Genomic DNA, 15,160 nt, shown 5'->3' with positions numbered 1-15,160 from the left:
AGTTGCCTCCCGAACATGCTGATGTGGAAAACAATCATCCAATAAATCCACAAAAGCCCTGCTAGTGTGTGAGTAACCAGCCCCCAAATTCCAGTCAATATCTGGGAAATTAAAATCTCCCATTATAAGACTCTCTGATTTACTGGCCCACTCTATTTCCCTGTACAGTTCCTTATTATACTCATCAGAGTCATTAGGCCTATAGCACACTCCTACTCTCAATTTTGATCTCCCAATGCTTATGTCACACCAAACTGACTCAACACTGCACTGTCCAGCGATGTCGACTGGCTTCACTTCCTTGGTTTTTATGTGTTTCTTAACTAATAGCATAACCCCTCCCCCCCTTCCTATCCTGTCTATCCTTTCTGTAGACGTTGTACTCCCCAAATTGCAGTTCTGCGTCCCTTATATCTGTGTGACGCCACGTCTCTGATATCCCAACAATATCTGCCTTTGATGTTTTGAGCAATACCTCAAATTCATCAAATTTATTTACTAAACTCCTAGCATTGGTGTACACGCAAGTATACCTGCACCTGTTTCTATTCTTAGCTACCCTAACACAACCCATGTGTTTACTTGTACCGCAATGGCTCCCAGCAGTCTCTGAAATACCATGCATCTTGTTTTTCAGGCTTCTGCTCATTCTTTTGTTGATGAGATTCAGTTGTTGATGAGACTGCTAACGCTTTTCTGGCAGGAGAAATTGTGGCTCTAGTGTAGTGTTAGACCATCACGACCAGCCTGCTGGATTGCATTGTAGTTGCTTCCTCGACGTTGGGGTGTTATTGTGGTTACAGGGACAGTAAAAATGTTACAGGGACAGTAAGAATGAAAAATGTTAAAACGCTTTTAATGATGATTTTGAAATAGCTCGATACGAAAGGTAAAGTAGCTCTCAAGCCTTAGAAGATTATCTCTCAGAGTTCACTGAGAATAGCCATAAGGATATATGTGTCCGTGTCATGGGTGGCTCCCAGGTTCCACTGGGAGCCACCCATGACACTCCGAAAAAAGAAACGGCCTGAAAGTATATCTTATTATCTTACTGTGCTAAAGCACAAAATCCCGCATCCACCGGAGGAACTGCTATACCGGTAGGTGCCAGCAGTCCCGATCCCAGTGTGCCTAACCTGGGAGCCAGCAAAAAAAAAAAAAAAAAAAAAAAAAAAAAATAGTGGATAAATCACATTCTAAATTTACCTTAGGTTTAATGATCTGTTATAAGGCTTATCCAATGTTTGTGCCACCGACAAACAGTTACACAGAACTCTTATACATTAAATCTCATCTGATTAAGATAATTACTTTCATTACCAAAACTAAGATCTTCAATATGTAACAATAACTTTCCTCTTTGTTCAGAGTACAAATTACACTCGTATAAAATATGGTACCATGTCTCAGGCCAACCACACCTACACAAAGGAGAATTTACGAAGCCAAAATGGTATAACTTAAAATTCAAGGACCCATGACCACCAGTCAGGACATATGACAATTCCATTACTGGAAAAAACCCATTTGTTATCAAAAGTAAAAGTGACCCTGGGAATAAACAATATCGTCACCTCCCCAGTGTCACTTATATCCCACCGCTGTTGCCATTTCATAACCAATTGATTTAAAATATCCTTCTTGGAATTAGTCAAATCAGTAGCATAATCAAAAGTAATATTCATAAAAGAAACAACTGTACCTTTTTCGTTATAGTAGCAAAGGACCCTATATACAATGTATAAGTCCAATGGTAAGTGGTCTGCCAACACCTGCGTTACATTAGTTGAAACTCTCCTGCATACATCTAAAATAACTAAAAGCATAGACTTCTGGATCGAAAGTACTTTTTGTTTAAACTTAACATTTACAACTCAATGATAGCATACTGAGGCAGCATAGGTTACATTGGGTAAAAACACTGCGTTGTAATATAAATTAAGCACCCTTCTTTTCAGACCCCATTCAGATCCAGTTAATCTAAGCTGTTGGTTAACTTTGTCATGTAAGTAATTTAAGTGGGAGAGAAAGGACAATTTGTAGTCTAATCTGAACTTAAATAATTTTAGCCTTAGGTGGTCGTTCATAATTTAATTTCCCTTTAAGAAGCATCATAACGGTTTTAGAAGTAGAAATCGCTAACTTATGCAAATGAGCCCATGTCTCCAAATTTTTTAAAACCCGTGTCACTTCTGTCTCAACTACAAATTCAGATTTCTCCATGACACAAAACCAAATCATCAGCATACGCTACCTTATGCAACTCAGGAATCTGTTGTTCAAGCACAAGGTTCCAAAATAGTGGGACTAATACAGACCCTTGTGGACAACCGCTCGAAATATTTCTTTCAAACTTTAAATGCTCTGATTTTAACATAATTTTTCTACCATTTAAATAGCTTTGAATTGTTTGATACAGTAACTGTGGATTTCAGTCTCTTTAACGCCATCAAAATACTATCATGCCATACCACATCAAAAGCTCCGGTGAAATTAATAAAAACAGCTAAAACGTACTTATCTGAAGCCTCTGTTACAAAAGACATGAGGTCATTGACATCTCAACAGAATGACCTTTCTTAAATCCATATTGATACGGTTAAGTTAACCTACTCACATCCAACACCTGATTCAATCTTAAAAGAAGTAGTCTCTCAAAAAATTTGTCTAGAGTAGCCAGCAAAGAAACCGCCAATATCCCCTAGGATCATTTGACTGTTTGACTGGTTTCTGTAACAATTTTACTAACCGCACCTTTCATATCCCAGGAAATGTTCGTTGAAGCAAACATTTATTGTATAAATTAACCAAAATATCTGGATAAATCTCAACCATTTTAAGAATAGCAACATTTTCCACTAAATCAACCCCAGGGGATTTGGAACAATTAACTTGTCTAGAGATAAATTCAAAATCTTCCACAGATCAATGTCATCAGAACCAACATACAATGAATTGGACATTCTGATGGAGCGTGCTCCATTGTTTCCTCCCCACCTTCTCGATCATTCGGAATTAACTCAGAAGTAATTGCCTTAACTGTAGAAACCCAGTCAGAAGTTTCTACACCATTTACAGACACTGTTCATAATATCCCCAGACCTGAGTTTATTTTGACTTAGTTTATATATTAATCCCCAGGAATCTATACTGTCCACATTAGTAACCAAATTCCTCCATTCTTTCAGTTTACACTCATAAATGGCCTTAAAGTAAGCTTTCCTTTTACTTCTATAAAGTGCCTGATAATATAATGCTTCATGAGTCCCCCAGTGCCTAAGCCTTTGGTAAAATTTTCTACTTGCAAATACCTGTTTCCTTAAACTAATTAGATCTGATGTCCACCAATTAATAATTTTCCTCTTAAGATTCTGCATTTTGGTTGCACAGCACAAGGCTCTAAATAGCGCACTTTGAACATAGAATGCTTATTCATTGGCATTTAAAATATTTAGAGATAACATATCATCTGAAAAATCTAAATCTAAACACCGGACAAAAGTTGACCATTTTATCTTTCTATAATTAAATCTAATTAATTCCATATTATCATTATGCCCACTTCTGGGTAAATCCTCTAAACTAATACAAAACAACAGAACTATATGATCACTATTTGTATAATTAGTTTGAACCACACCAAAGACAGACTCTCCTTAAAAGCCCTTGAGTTACCAGGGTTAAATCAAAATTTGATCTTCCATGCACATTGTTAAAGGTCTGGTCTATTAGCAACACCTAAATGCTTTTTGTACTCTGAACAATCCAAACTTCTTACTGAATGATCATGAACTACTTCCACGTTTACAATTCACACAGCTAGGATCTTTTTCTTGTTTGGGCAATCTACAAATAATGACCACCCTGTGCGCAGTGACCGCATGACACAGTCTTGTGTGCAGTACTGTGCCGAGTGGCCATACCCAAGACATTTAAAACATTTAGAAACAATTGTAAAACGTCTAAACTTATGGGAGGTATAACCAATATACAGCCTGTCAGTACTCATCAAATCATTCGATATTTTAGAAGCTACCCGAACGATCCAATTATTATACTTTTGCTTTGAGGTTGTGCTAAATTTAAACACACCCCTTCTTTAATTTCCTTCTCCTCGTAACCAAAGTCTTGTAGGTTTTTCTTATACAAGTCTCTAATAATATCATCCTGGGTTAATCCTTCGCCACATCGTAGACCAAAATTGTTGGATTCTGTAGCCTTACTTTATCTTGTTTTATGCCCTATGGGCAAAAGACTCAGACTGTACCAACTTATTTAAATCCTTGACATTATCCGTCTCAACCAATACCCCCTTATTTCGAATAGTTCTCAAGTTTCTGATTTTGAGCTCTTGAAATCATCTTCCACAAATTGCCCTAATGTGAATTTTCAGTTCTACTAGCCTGAGAATAAATACCAACACTACCAGATACCCCAGGATTTGTACTCTAATTAGCTGCACTCATTACACCTACCACACCACTACTTCTATACTACCTGGCTTAATATTTTTACCTCTGATAAACTTATCTGTAATCTTCTTAACAGTTTCAGTACTATGCAACCTTGGAACTCTAGAAGGAAGGGGGATGCACCAATCTCCTCTTCATTTCCCCCTTCTTTACTGGTTGTTGTTCAATGGGTTTGTCGTCGTCGGTGGTGACTCCGTCCATAGATTGGCAAGGAGGAAATCTGGCTAATCAGCCAGGATTTCGGTGTAGGTCCGATTCCGGTCCATGCAGGTGATGTCATTCGTTGTTTCAGTTCTCTCATGGGATCAATGTCCCGTCCATGGATCAATATTTAGAAGTGAGGTTTAGTCACAGCTGATTGGTGCAGCTTTCTCTTGGTGCATCAGGTTGTTGTGAAATTCGAGGTGGTCTCCAGTATTCATTCTTGCGGCATATGTTCTTTTGAGTTTTGTTAGGGCTTATTGCGCTTCTGTTCGCTCAGTTTGTAGGCTATCACTAAGTCCGTGGGGCTTCAGTTTCAGTATGTATGTATGCTGTTTTATTCTGGTTGTTCTGGGTTGGGTGGCATAGGTAGAGTCTGTCGTCTTGCAAATAAGCACTGTGCAAAGTTAGTGAGGGCATTGTAGGTTGCCTCGTCTTCTAGTAGGTAGCGCTCTTGGTTTTTAGCATTGAAGCGGACTCGTGTGATGAAGTGACCCCGAAGATCTTCATACAACTCACACTCGTGCAGCAGGTGGTCCCAGGTTTCAAGGGAGCCACACGCAGGTTTCATGCATCGTGGATTTCTTTTAGTTCGAGGAGGTTAAGCTTATAGCGGATGGCTCCATGTCCAGTGAGAAGGTAGGTGAAATGGAGACCAGGGCAGAGCCATGACGGATATTTTGGGTATACTCGTTGCAAGTTCGGGAGGAACCTTCGGGTGACGTCTCCTTTGTCAGACATCGTCCAGCGTTGTTGCTATATTGATGTTAAGTAGGTTTGCAGCCTGTGCCATAAGGTTAATAGATTTCTTAGAAGAATCGTAGTTTAGGTTTGATACCATAGCAACTAAGGCTATGAGACGTTAATTTATTGATATTGGCCCTCGCGAGTTGGAAGTATCGCCATCCTCCCCACTCAGTGTAAAAAAGAACTGAGTTCGAATCCCGTCAATGACGCGACGAATGTTTGAGGGTCTTTCTCACAACGTGGCAGAGTTAGTCGGTTTCAGGCGAGGGTAGCGTGATATTTTTCTCCCAGAAACTCTGGCTTTTTATCCAGCAAACAGAACATCGACCACAGAACCCACGCAATTTACAGAACAGACATTATATACCGTGCAATATGGCCTAAGTTGCTGATACGCCTAAAACCCTATAACAACCAACAACCTTCGAACCGAGGGGTGTTTCTAAATAGGCGCGTATCCATTTTCTTTAAGACGATCCATGTCTTCAAACATTTTTCTATCGGGAGGCAATGATTCTGGAAATTGTCGTCTGGTAGAGAAACACGACTTCCCTGTCTTTATTATTTTCTCAGCCATACACTGAATGCGTGCCCTCCACTTCTGTACAATATATATAAGAGGATCTTTATTCAGATAAAATACAAATCAGTTGAAGAAGTAAACACTGTTTACGATATCACCAACATGAGAGTCTCGACATGGCTGTGACTCTGTAAGGAAGCATTTTTGGACTTGAGTTCATAGGAACAACTTTTTCTTTTTCGGTTGAATAGAACTTACAGTAGACTTCATCTCCTTTCAGGAATCGAAACCTTAAGAAAAACATATAAACCACGATAACTCTCCAGATCTTTGAAGTGCTTTTAAATGTAAAGAACTTTATTTTTAATGCGTTATTTTTTGAAATGAAAGCCAAATATACAATAAAGTTATATTAAAAAAATAAAAAGGTGTTCTTAATTTAACATATTTTACTTAAAATGTTAAATATTTTGTAGAATAATAAAAATTTTCAAGGAATTATTAAAAGCTATTTTATAATTAAGTTACTAACATAGAATAAATTACTATTCGATATTCGCTTATAATATTTGAATATACTGATCATGCTTTAGCTTTATTTTCATTTATTGTGTTTTTATGTTTTATTTTCACGTGGATTGCCCACATTTTTCTAAATTGTTTTTTTGTTACATCAAATCCTTTATTACCCATATAAAGGTAATAAAGGAATTCAGATCTTTTCCAATCTTTTCCAAAAAATGACTTTTTTCACAACGGCTGAGTTAGTCGCTCTCAGGAGAGGGTAGCATGGTTTGGCGTCCCAGAAATCCGACCTCAAAACACGCAATTTGCAGACAATATACAAGGAGCAATATGGCCTTAGTTGCCGATGCTCCTAAATTAGTGTTTTGTCCAATAATAGAATTACAAATTCTTTGTACCATCTCATTCATTATATATACCATTCAATCAAAACAGTTCCCTCCTCCCTCTACACTTCTGCATTCACGCTGTAAGCAATGGCCACAAGCTTTGACAGAATTGTACGTATTTAATAAACAGGCTGGACATAAATTATCTTTATAACTCCATTACTAAATATATGGACAGAGAAAACTATTCAATGCCATTCTTTAGAGAACCCAGACGTTTAAAAACATTTTACAAGCGCATTCTGAGCAACCTAATCGATATCAGACCTGATTCGTGTAAACATACCAGCATCAACAGCCTTAATTGCTTCGATAATACTGTCTTCAAGGAATTGATGTTTGTTGCTGAAATTGGTGAGCGGTGTCCTTGCACGATGCATGAAACCTGCCTTTGGAATGTCTAACGTTATTGCTTCGGAGACCGTCTCCGCCTGGTTACTTCAAATTAATAAAACTTAATCAAAATAGTTCAAGTTACTTACGTTTCAAGATCCCAGGAAATTACAACTCTCCTACATGCTAAATAACTGTGACACAATGACAGTTTCGATTAAGGATTTAGGTGTAACTGTTATATATAGTAGGTATGTATATACAATGGTTAAAATATATACATATATTTTAACTTTAAATAAATCAATATATATATAAATAAATTCACTGAATTATAACCACATACCATTGACTCCATTAGATGTCTGAAAACGGCAGCACATGCTGTCTGCGAGGCATTCCGCAGTGTCGAAATAGATCACGGTTGCGTGTCCATACCACTCACTTCTCGTTCCAAAACATCCCACAGGTGTTGTTGTATAAGGATTTTAGGAGCATCAGTGACTGAGGCCATATTGCTTCGTGTTTATTGTCTGTAAATTACGTGTGTTGTGCGGTCGATTTTCTGTTTGCTTGACGAAAAACCATGCTTCTCATCGCCCGAGACTGACTACCTCAGCCATGTTATGAAAAAGGCCCACAAAAATTCCCCACGTCATCGACGGGGCGTGAACCCAGACCTTTTTCGCCCGGTGTGGGGAGGACGGCGATTCTACCAACTGTGCTACCACGAGGGCACCCACAGGTGTTCAATTGGATTGAGGCCAATCAAGATGGGCGATATCTTCACTGTGTTCCACTCGCGCGCAGTGTTGGCCAGATGACACGCATTATTTCCTTGAAGATCCCATTTCTGTTCGGCGAAAAATGCAATGCGGCAGGGGGCACATGGTCTTCTAAGAACTGCCGGAAGACCTCACTAGTTGGTCCATACACACCAGGAGTCCTAGTTCTAGCCAGCAAAACGTGCCCCATTTTAAACAACCACCTCCGCCAGCCAGGATAGTGGACACCATATACGATGGGTTCATGGACTCGTGTTGCTTGCGCCACACACGAAGGCATCGATCAGTATGTTGCACCAGGTATTTGGACTCATCCGACCAGCACACACGTTTCCAATCCTTCAGTCCATCCTTGCAGACCATATGCATCCCTTCATGGTCATCGTGCACCCACAGGGCAAGGGACTCTTCCAGCAGGACAATGCACCTCTCCATAGAGCCGTGGTGACTAGAACATGGTTCGAAGAGCATTCTGCAGATTTTACCGATTCAATGGCAATTATTGTGATTCAATGGTAATTATTCTGTAATTATTATGAACATAATTTTTTTGTAAACAATAGCATACTAAGAAATCTATAAATAATTTTGTACTAAACGTATACGTAGTAATAACCCTACCTAAACTATTTTTTCATATAGTCACAATGATATTAAGAAATAAAAGGTGTTTTGTAATTTGTAACATATTTTGTCCAAGTTTTAAGTATTTTTATTTAAAATAAATATAAGTTTTTATATTTATTTTATTTAAAATATAATAAAAGATGAAAACTGCATTTAATATAAATTTAATTTACGTGATCACCAGACAGCAACTTATAAATGATATAAACTCCCTGCGTCCATCTAGTACAGCAGGCAGAATAAGATACCTTATTTCATCATTAAGTGCTTTGGCCTGGATCCATTGCTCTCAATCTACAACTCAGACCTTTCCACACTACATCTTCCAGCCTTAAGAGAACAGCTCATGCTACAGAAACGGAAACAGTTCCACTTCGCAGTTGCAAATAGATCATCCCTAACAAACTTCATGGGTACAGACATCCATCCTTCAGACCTTCGAAATAAAATCGTGATTAGCTATTACGCACGCTGATATTGAAGCTACTTCTGACAGCCTAGACATCACAGCCCTTCTCAGTCTTCTGTAATCCTTCTTCAGAATTAATGGCGATCTACTACCTTTCTTCACTGCTTTATTGAGGAATAGAAGTTTCCACTTCATTATGAAGAAGTCTCACTTTATTCGGAAGATCACAGCAGGAGTCCCACAAGGTGGAGTCCTTTCTGGCCTCCTGTTCTCAGCCATTCTTATTCCTTTTACGTGTAACCTAACTTTTTTAATCACGTGTATTGTATTATTGTTCCCAGTACTTGTACCGCACTTAGCAGCAATAAAGATAAGTTATTATTTATTTATTAATAAATCTCTTTCTATGAGATTTATCAGTAAATTACATCAAAATTTGTATCTTGGATAACCAAGGTATAAACTTATTATTTATATATTTTTTACTGTTGCAGTAAATAAAAACGTAATAAATCTACACACCTTTCATATAAAAAATGTGTAATGTGAGATATAGAAATGTGTAGAGGCAAACTCACACGCACTAACAGAGGATTCTAATAAAAGATGTAGAATGATCAATGGAGAAGACACGCATAGTATGTTGAGTAGCGATAAAGAAGTCAGTGAACTGAGCCGAAAAGCTGCACTATCCAGTGACACGTGACCAAACACTCTCAGCGCCTGCGAGGATGCTGACACTGCACATTTTTCTCAGGTTTAACAATTCGCGCAGAAACATCTCGGCGAAATTCTTAACTTAAAAGAAACTACGACACGCTGTTTGTTAATTGGTCCTCCACAATCTTGAGGGGTGGGGGGAGCCTCGTATTCCGAGAAGACAGAGAGGGGAATTGAGAACAACAAAGGAGAAGCAGTGAGCGTAAAATGAATGGAATTTCGTTATCAGCAAAAGTAGGATTTTACCACACTGGTTAAGTCCACCTGACTTCGTGTGTTACACGAGAAGGTCGCTATCACCTAATTAGATCTTCGTGTTCAACATTCTTCTTCCCTGTGGGTAGGTTTAGAGAGAAAATACGTTTAGAAAGAGAGAGAGAAATAAATAAAAGGGAATCTCCATGAAGGAGAAAAGGATTAAAAAAATAAATAATAGAAGACGAAAGGAATCTCTGTATCCTGATTTAATCTCATACCCGATTTACAGATAAGGCGTCAATTAAAGCTTAGCCGCTAATGTTAAGAACAAAATAAATGTGACAATACATACATCGAACAAGATATAGATACATGACATTGGGTAAATCGGTTTTCATTAACGATTTATTTTTATACAGTTATTTTTATTCATCAAAAAGTAGCGCAACCTTTCTGTGTGCTATACTTTGATTACAACTCGTAACAGCACCTTTTCCGGATCCTTGATCGCTTGCAAGCTCCATTAAAGGACTGAAATTTAATAGAGTCCCCAAAGAGACAAACTATACTCCCCGCCGTGACTTATGAAAGTGAAACTTGGGCATTCGCCAAAAGAATGGAAGAGAACCTGAGAACTACACAGCGAGGAATGGAACGAATTATATTGGGAATCGGACTGTTAGATAAGAAGAGAAACACATGGATTAGACAGCAAACTCAAGTAAAGGACATTCTTATCAAAACTAAACTGAAATGGACTTCGGCAGGACACATAGATCGAAGACGTGATAACAGAATGGTAACCAAGAGGAGCTAAAAGAAAATCTGGAAGAGAACAACGGAGATGGACAAATGAAATTCAAGAGTTCGTGGGTAGTAAATGGATGGCCAGTGCTCAAAACAGAAGGAACTGGAAAGTTGCTGGAGAGGCCTTCATCCTGCAGTGGATTGAAAATAGCTCATGATGAAAGAGCCCTGTGATGTGAAAGAATAGTTCCAGAATATTCCCAGAATATTCTTAATATTCTGGAATATTCAAGATTAATTCCAGGATATTCAAGAGATCAAAAGCCCAAAGGCAGATCAAAAGCAGCGCATCTACCATCAGGACCATAGCTGGTTTATTGGTTTCGGGAAAACTTTTATTCTCGAGTCCCTTTGCCAACTATCAGTATTTAGCTTTAACTCAGAATATGCAAATTATTTTAAAATTTTGCTCGTTTAATTTTTAAATCATATACTTTTTTACTGTACTGACCAATAAAACGAAATAGTTTCTCGCAGAAGTGGCACGTGTCTGACATTAGGAAAGTATCAAGTTTCTATAACAACAAAATGGAAGTGTTGCAAACTGAATGTTAAACATAATCATGATAATACTTATGAAAAGCATAAACGTAGCGCAGCCTTTTACAAAAACAAAAGAAAAAGGTTGGTCACAGTTGAGCCACAGATAAATTGCAGAGTTCAACCGGCAAAACCCACGAAAAAGAATCTTCCTTTATACCAACAAATACAAGATGTATTAGAAATATGTGTCCCAGTTTACAAGAAATTTTCATACAAATTGCTACAATTAAGACTTATTTCTCTATCTCTCACTCTGGGATGAATACAGCGTACTCATTTTTATCGATACAAAAACAGGGACGACAAAAGCTAGCACATTTTCACTTTACTTTTCGAGAATCTGAAAAAGAAAAATTGAATTCCCAGGTTAGGCATTGAACTAAAGATTTCTCATTTCCATAAATGAATAATATATAGACGCCTACAACTACATTTATCATTTTATCTCTAAATGTTTAACCTCCAAAAAATAGCCTTTCCTTCTTTTATGTTGAACAGCAAAAATCTGTCGTACAAAATATTCCAGAAAAAAACGCTGGCAAAAAAAAAAAAATTACTTCCCTGTTTTTAAATTTCTTTCCTTTTCATCTATAAATATCTCCTAGTAAACAAAAATAAATTATTTATGGTAATAAAGTCTTCAAACAGAAATTCCTCGTAAATCTAAGTAAAGTAAGAGATCTACGCTATTTTAGCTGTCTGTGACCAGCTAAATACGTCATAAAGACGTACAATGTAGCTTTGGGCCATTTTTCTTTAACGCATGCGCAATAACGAACACGCATCACGCGGCGAGTGTAGAAAAGCCATTTTATCAGCTATGAAGACGATCTCTAGAGGAAAGTTTTGGCTTTTATGAAAGAGCTTTTAGAGGGAGATATTAAGTGAAAATAATAAGTTATTTTAAAACTACAAGTTCGTTTAATTTCTATAATAGTTTGCAGCTCTTTTTGCTATTTTTAAAAAAGTAAATTAAATGTATAATTCTGTTTGTAATATAAATTAGGATACATTGTTTTCAAAGTTGAAAACGAGGCTGCTGTTAAGTTGAAAGAGAAAATATCGGAGAGCTGGATTATCGCATTTATTTCCAAGCCATTTAGCGAGATTTGTGGCCTTCGCTATTTTCTCGTGCCAGATAACTAGCCTTTGTGTAAATATTGGCTTGGCCAATATGAGATAAAGAGCAACTTAAAAGATACCCGCGCAGCGCAGATGAAGTGAGGGGACGTATAAAGCTGTCAAGGGCTAATTTAGTGGCTGACACTTAGCGAGAGATGTTTATGTATACGCTCCAAATCACACCACACCCTCTCCTGTGATGGCGAAATAAGGGAAGGATTATAAATGGACATTTTTGTTTGGTCATACGTTTCGCTTTCGAAAAATATTTTGTGTAAAAACACAGAGGTTGCTATATTTATCCGAAAATGCAGAAATGGCTGAGGAAGGCTGTTTAAGAGGTCTAACACAACCCCTTTAACTGACTCTGATGAAGAGGCTCCAGAATTGGAAAGGACTTCGGGGCAGCAGTAATACGTTGTCAAGGGCATGATTTACGAGGAAATGTAAAAGATAGGGCTGTGTGTTTCTGTAGGGGTTTATCGGCTGAATAAACGAATTCTCTTCAGCCTTTTAAGGCCCAACTGGCAACGCGAATGTTTCGTTACCAATTAAGTTCCAGGATGGAGTCATTTTTAAAGAAAACCAGATGTTAGAATGAAAAAATGAACTTTGACTATTACGTAAAATTGTTGCAGTTAGCAGCAGTGGTTCTCGCACTTGTATAAAAGTGTTAATTTTAATTTGGTTAATCGATAACTTTTAATATTTTTAAAAGTAATCTCATCCTTGTGAGCTACAAATGACATTTCTCATAGAGCTGTTGGAAACAATTGTAACACAATAACGATACGCTGAGCAACAAAATAGCTCTAACACGACTGAGCGAGAACGACTTACGATATGCGCATAACCCTGTAGAGGGAAGTAGTCATATGGATGAACTGGGACCTTTACATCGTGGTCCTCCGTGGATTCAGCCCTACACTTAATTACCAAACTATGTATAAGGCATTTTTCATCTTTGTGAGTTGCATTTGGTACTTCAGCACTTCAAATTCCTTTCTTTTTTTCTTTTCTTTTTCTACACAGCCTTTACTCTCACAATAAACTACCTTCTTACCCTTTCTGTCTATACAGTATAGTAATTTTCGGGTTTTAATTTAATAAGACTGTAGTATTTATTAGGATTATTATTATTACTTTTATTCATTGATAGATTCGATTGCTTTTCACATCACAGTCTCGAAAAATAATCGGCTTTAAATCCCTTGCGTTTTCGCAAGGGTATTTAAAGCAGCCAAGTGGAAGTAACATGACTTTCCTTTGATCTACCAGACTTTCGATTCAATTCCTATTGAAGCAGTAAGCTGTTTCTGCATGGCCACTGCGTCCTTGTTCAATGCTGACTTCGTGCTCTCTTGTCCTATTACCCATGCTTCTTAAATCAATTTTCTTTACAAATTAATTTAATTTTTAGCTTTTTTCTTCTTTAAAATCCATCCCTTTAATACCCTCATCTTCCTTTTTTTTTGTTTCAGGTGGGAGACGCATCGGCAGTTGATTGGACAAGTAACTCAGCCATTTGTTCTTATTATAGAAATCTTAATTCCTCCTTCAGTTCGTTACAGGCACGTGGCGATGGACAACATAAGAGTTCTTGACTGTGCTGAAAGTAAGTTCTTTCACAGTTTTTAGTAACCCTGCACAGCTCAAGAACATTATTAAAACTATTATTCAATGAGGTTTAAGTCAACTTGTTCATTATATTAATGCCAAAATTTCATGAAAATCCATCGACTGGGAATGAAATAAATAATAATAATTTATAGATTGGTTTCAGTTTAATGAAATTTGGAATGGCTGGACATATCTTTTTAAAACGCCCAAATATAGAATTTCGTGAAAAGTAGTCCACTGGGAGTTGACTTATTACATGCGGACGGATGGATAGGGTGAAGACAATAGGCTCATTATGCATATATGGCAATACGCCTTGAAACAAAAACCTGAGTATTGATATTCATCAAAATTAGTATCGGAAGAAATTGAAACAACCGGAAAATCTTTCTTGGGCAAAAGAGTTAAGGGATTTAATAAAAGGGATTATTAAATCCCTTACCACGAATTTATTTCTAGAATTTGCGACTATTGTATAGAGTTAATATCTAATATGGAGTTCAGATAAAAATAAATAAATTTATAAAAATAATAAAGGTATTTTATTTTCCGATAGAATCAGAATATAGTTTTGAACTAATGAGGATATTTAGTAAATGCACCCACATTTGCATTTAACATATTTTTCAATCTTTTAAACTAATTTCCTTTTCACTCTATTCATCTTCTTTCCTTAGAACAGATGTCTTTATTCAAATTGCGCACTGAAATCCCGAGTTCACGCATCCATCCCATAGAATATTTCTTTCCTACGCTAACATAAGGCCATTTTGTGTTCAGATATTAGGAATTCTACTGATGCTGTCCATTAAACATGCGCACATTACTTCTGGTTTTTCTTCTCCCTTTTTTTTTTTTCACTAAACGAACGGTGCCCATCACCACACACAACAGAGAATGGATATTAATGCACCAAAATCATCTAACACGTCGCTAGTTTTTGCATTTTCCAGCGCTACCCCGTCCATCAAACAAAAACATTAATTCTAAAGAAATATTTTCTAGAAGTTTAACTCATGAGATTCGATATTTCTTTCCTTTCTTTCTTCTATTGTGGAGCGCGAACGGTTTTAAGATATCCTTCAGATGCAAATGGCCACCATTAAAAAGATTTGTATCTTAATATTTATGGCACGTAA

At 37.2% G+C, this 15,160-nt stretch overlaps 1 protein-coding gene across 1 annotated transcript in view; it reads left to right on the top strand.

Annotated features, from left to right (window-relative positions):
* Window positions 1–15,160, top strand: part of LOC150088639 (tyrosine-protein kinase receptor-like) — a 106,547-nt gene that overhangs the window by 60,142 nt on the left and 31,245 nt on the right. The window contains exon 3 of the mRNA XM_090369600.1: window positions 13,883–14,016. Within this exon, the coding sequence (XP_090225726.1) occupies window positions 13,883–14,016 (134 nt within the window). The remainder of the gene's footprint in view (window positions 1–13,882; window positions 14,017–15,160) is intronic.

The sequence above is a fragment of the Mastigoproctus giganteus genome, chromosome 3 (genome assembly GCF_048544385.1).
Source record: "Mastigoproctus giganteus isolate SK-2022 chromosome 3, ASM4854438v1, whole genome shotgun sequence".
Classification (NCBI taxonomy): domain Eukaryota; kingdom Metazoa; phylum Arthropoda; class Arachnida; order Uropygi; family Thelyphonidae; genus Mastigoproctus; species Mastigoproctus giganteus.
Note: the sequence above shows the minus strand (reverse complement) of the source record. Positions and strands in the feature narration are given on the sequence as shown.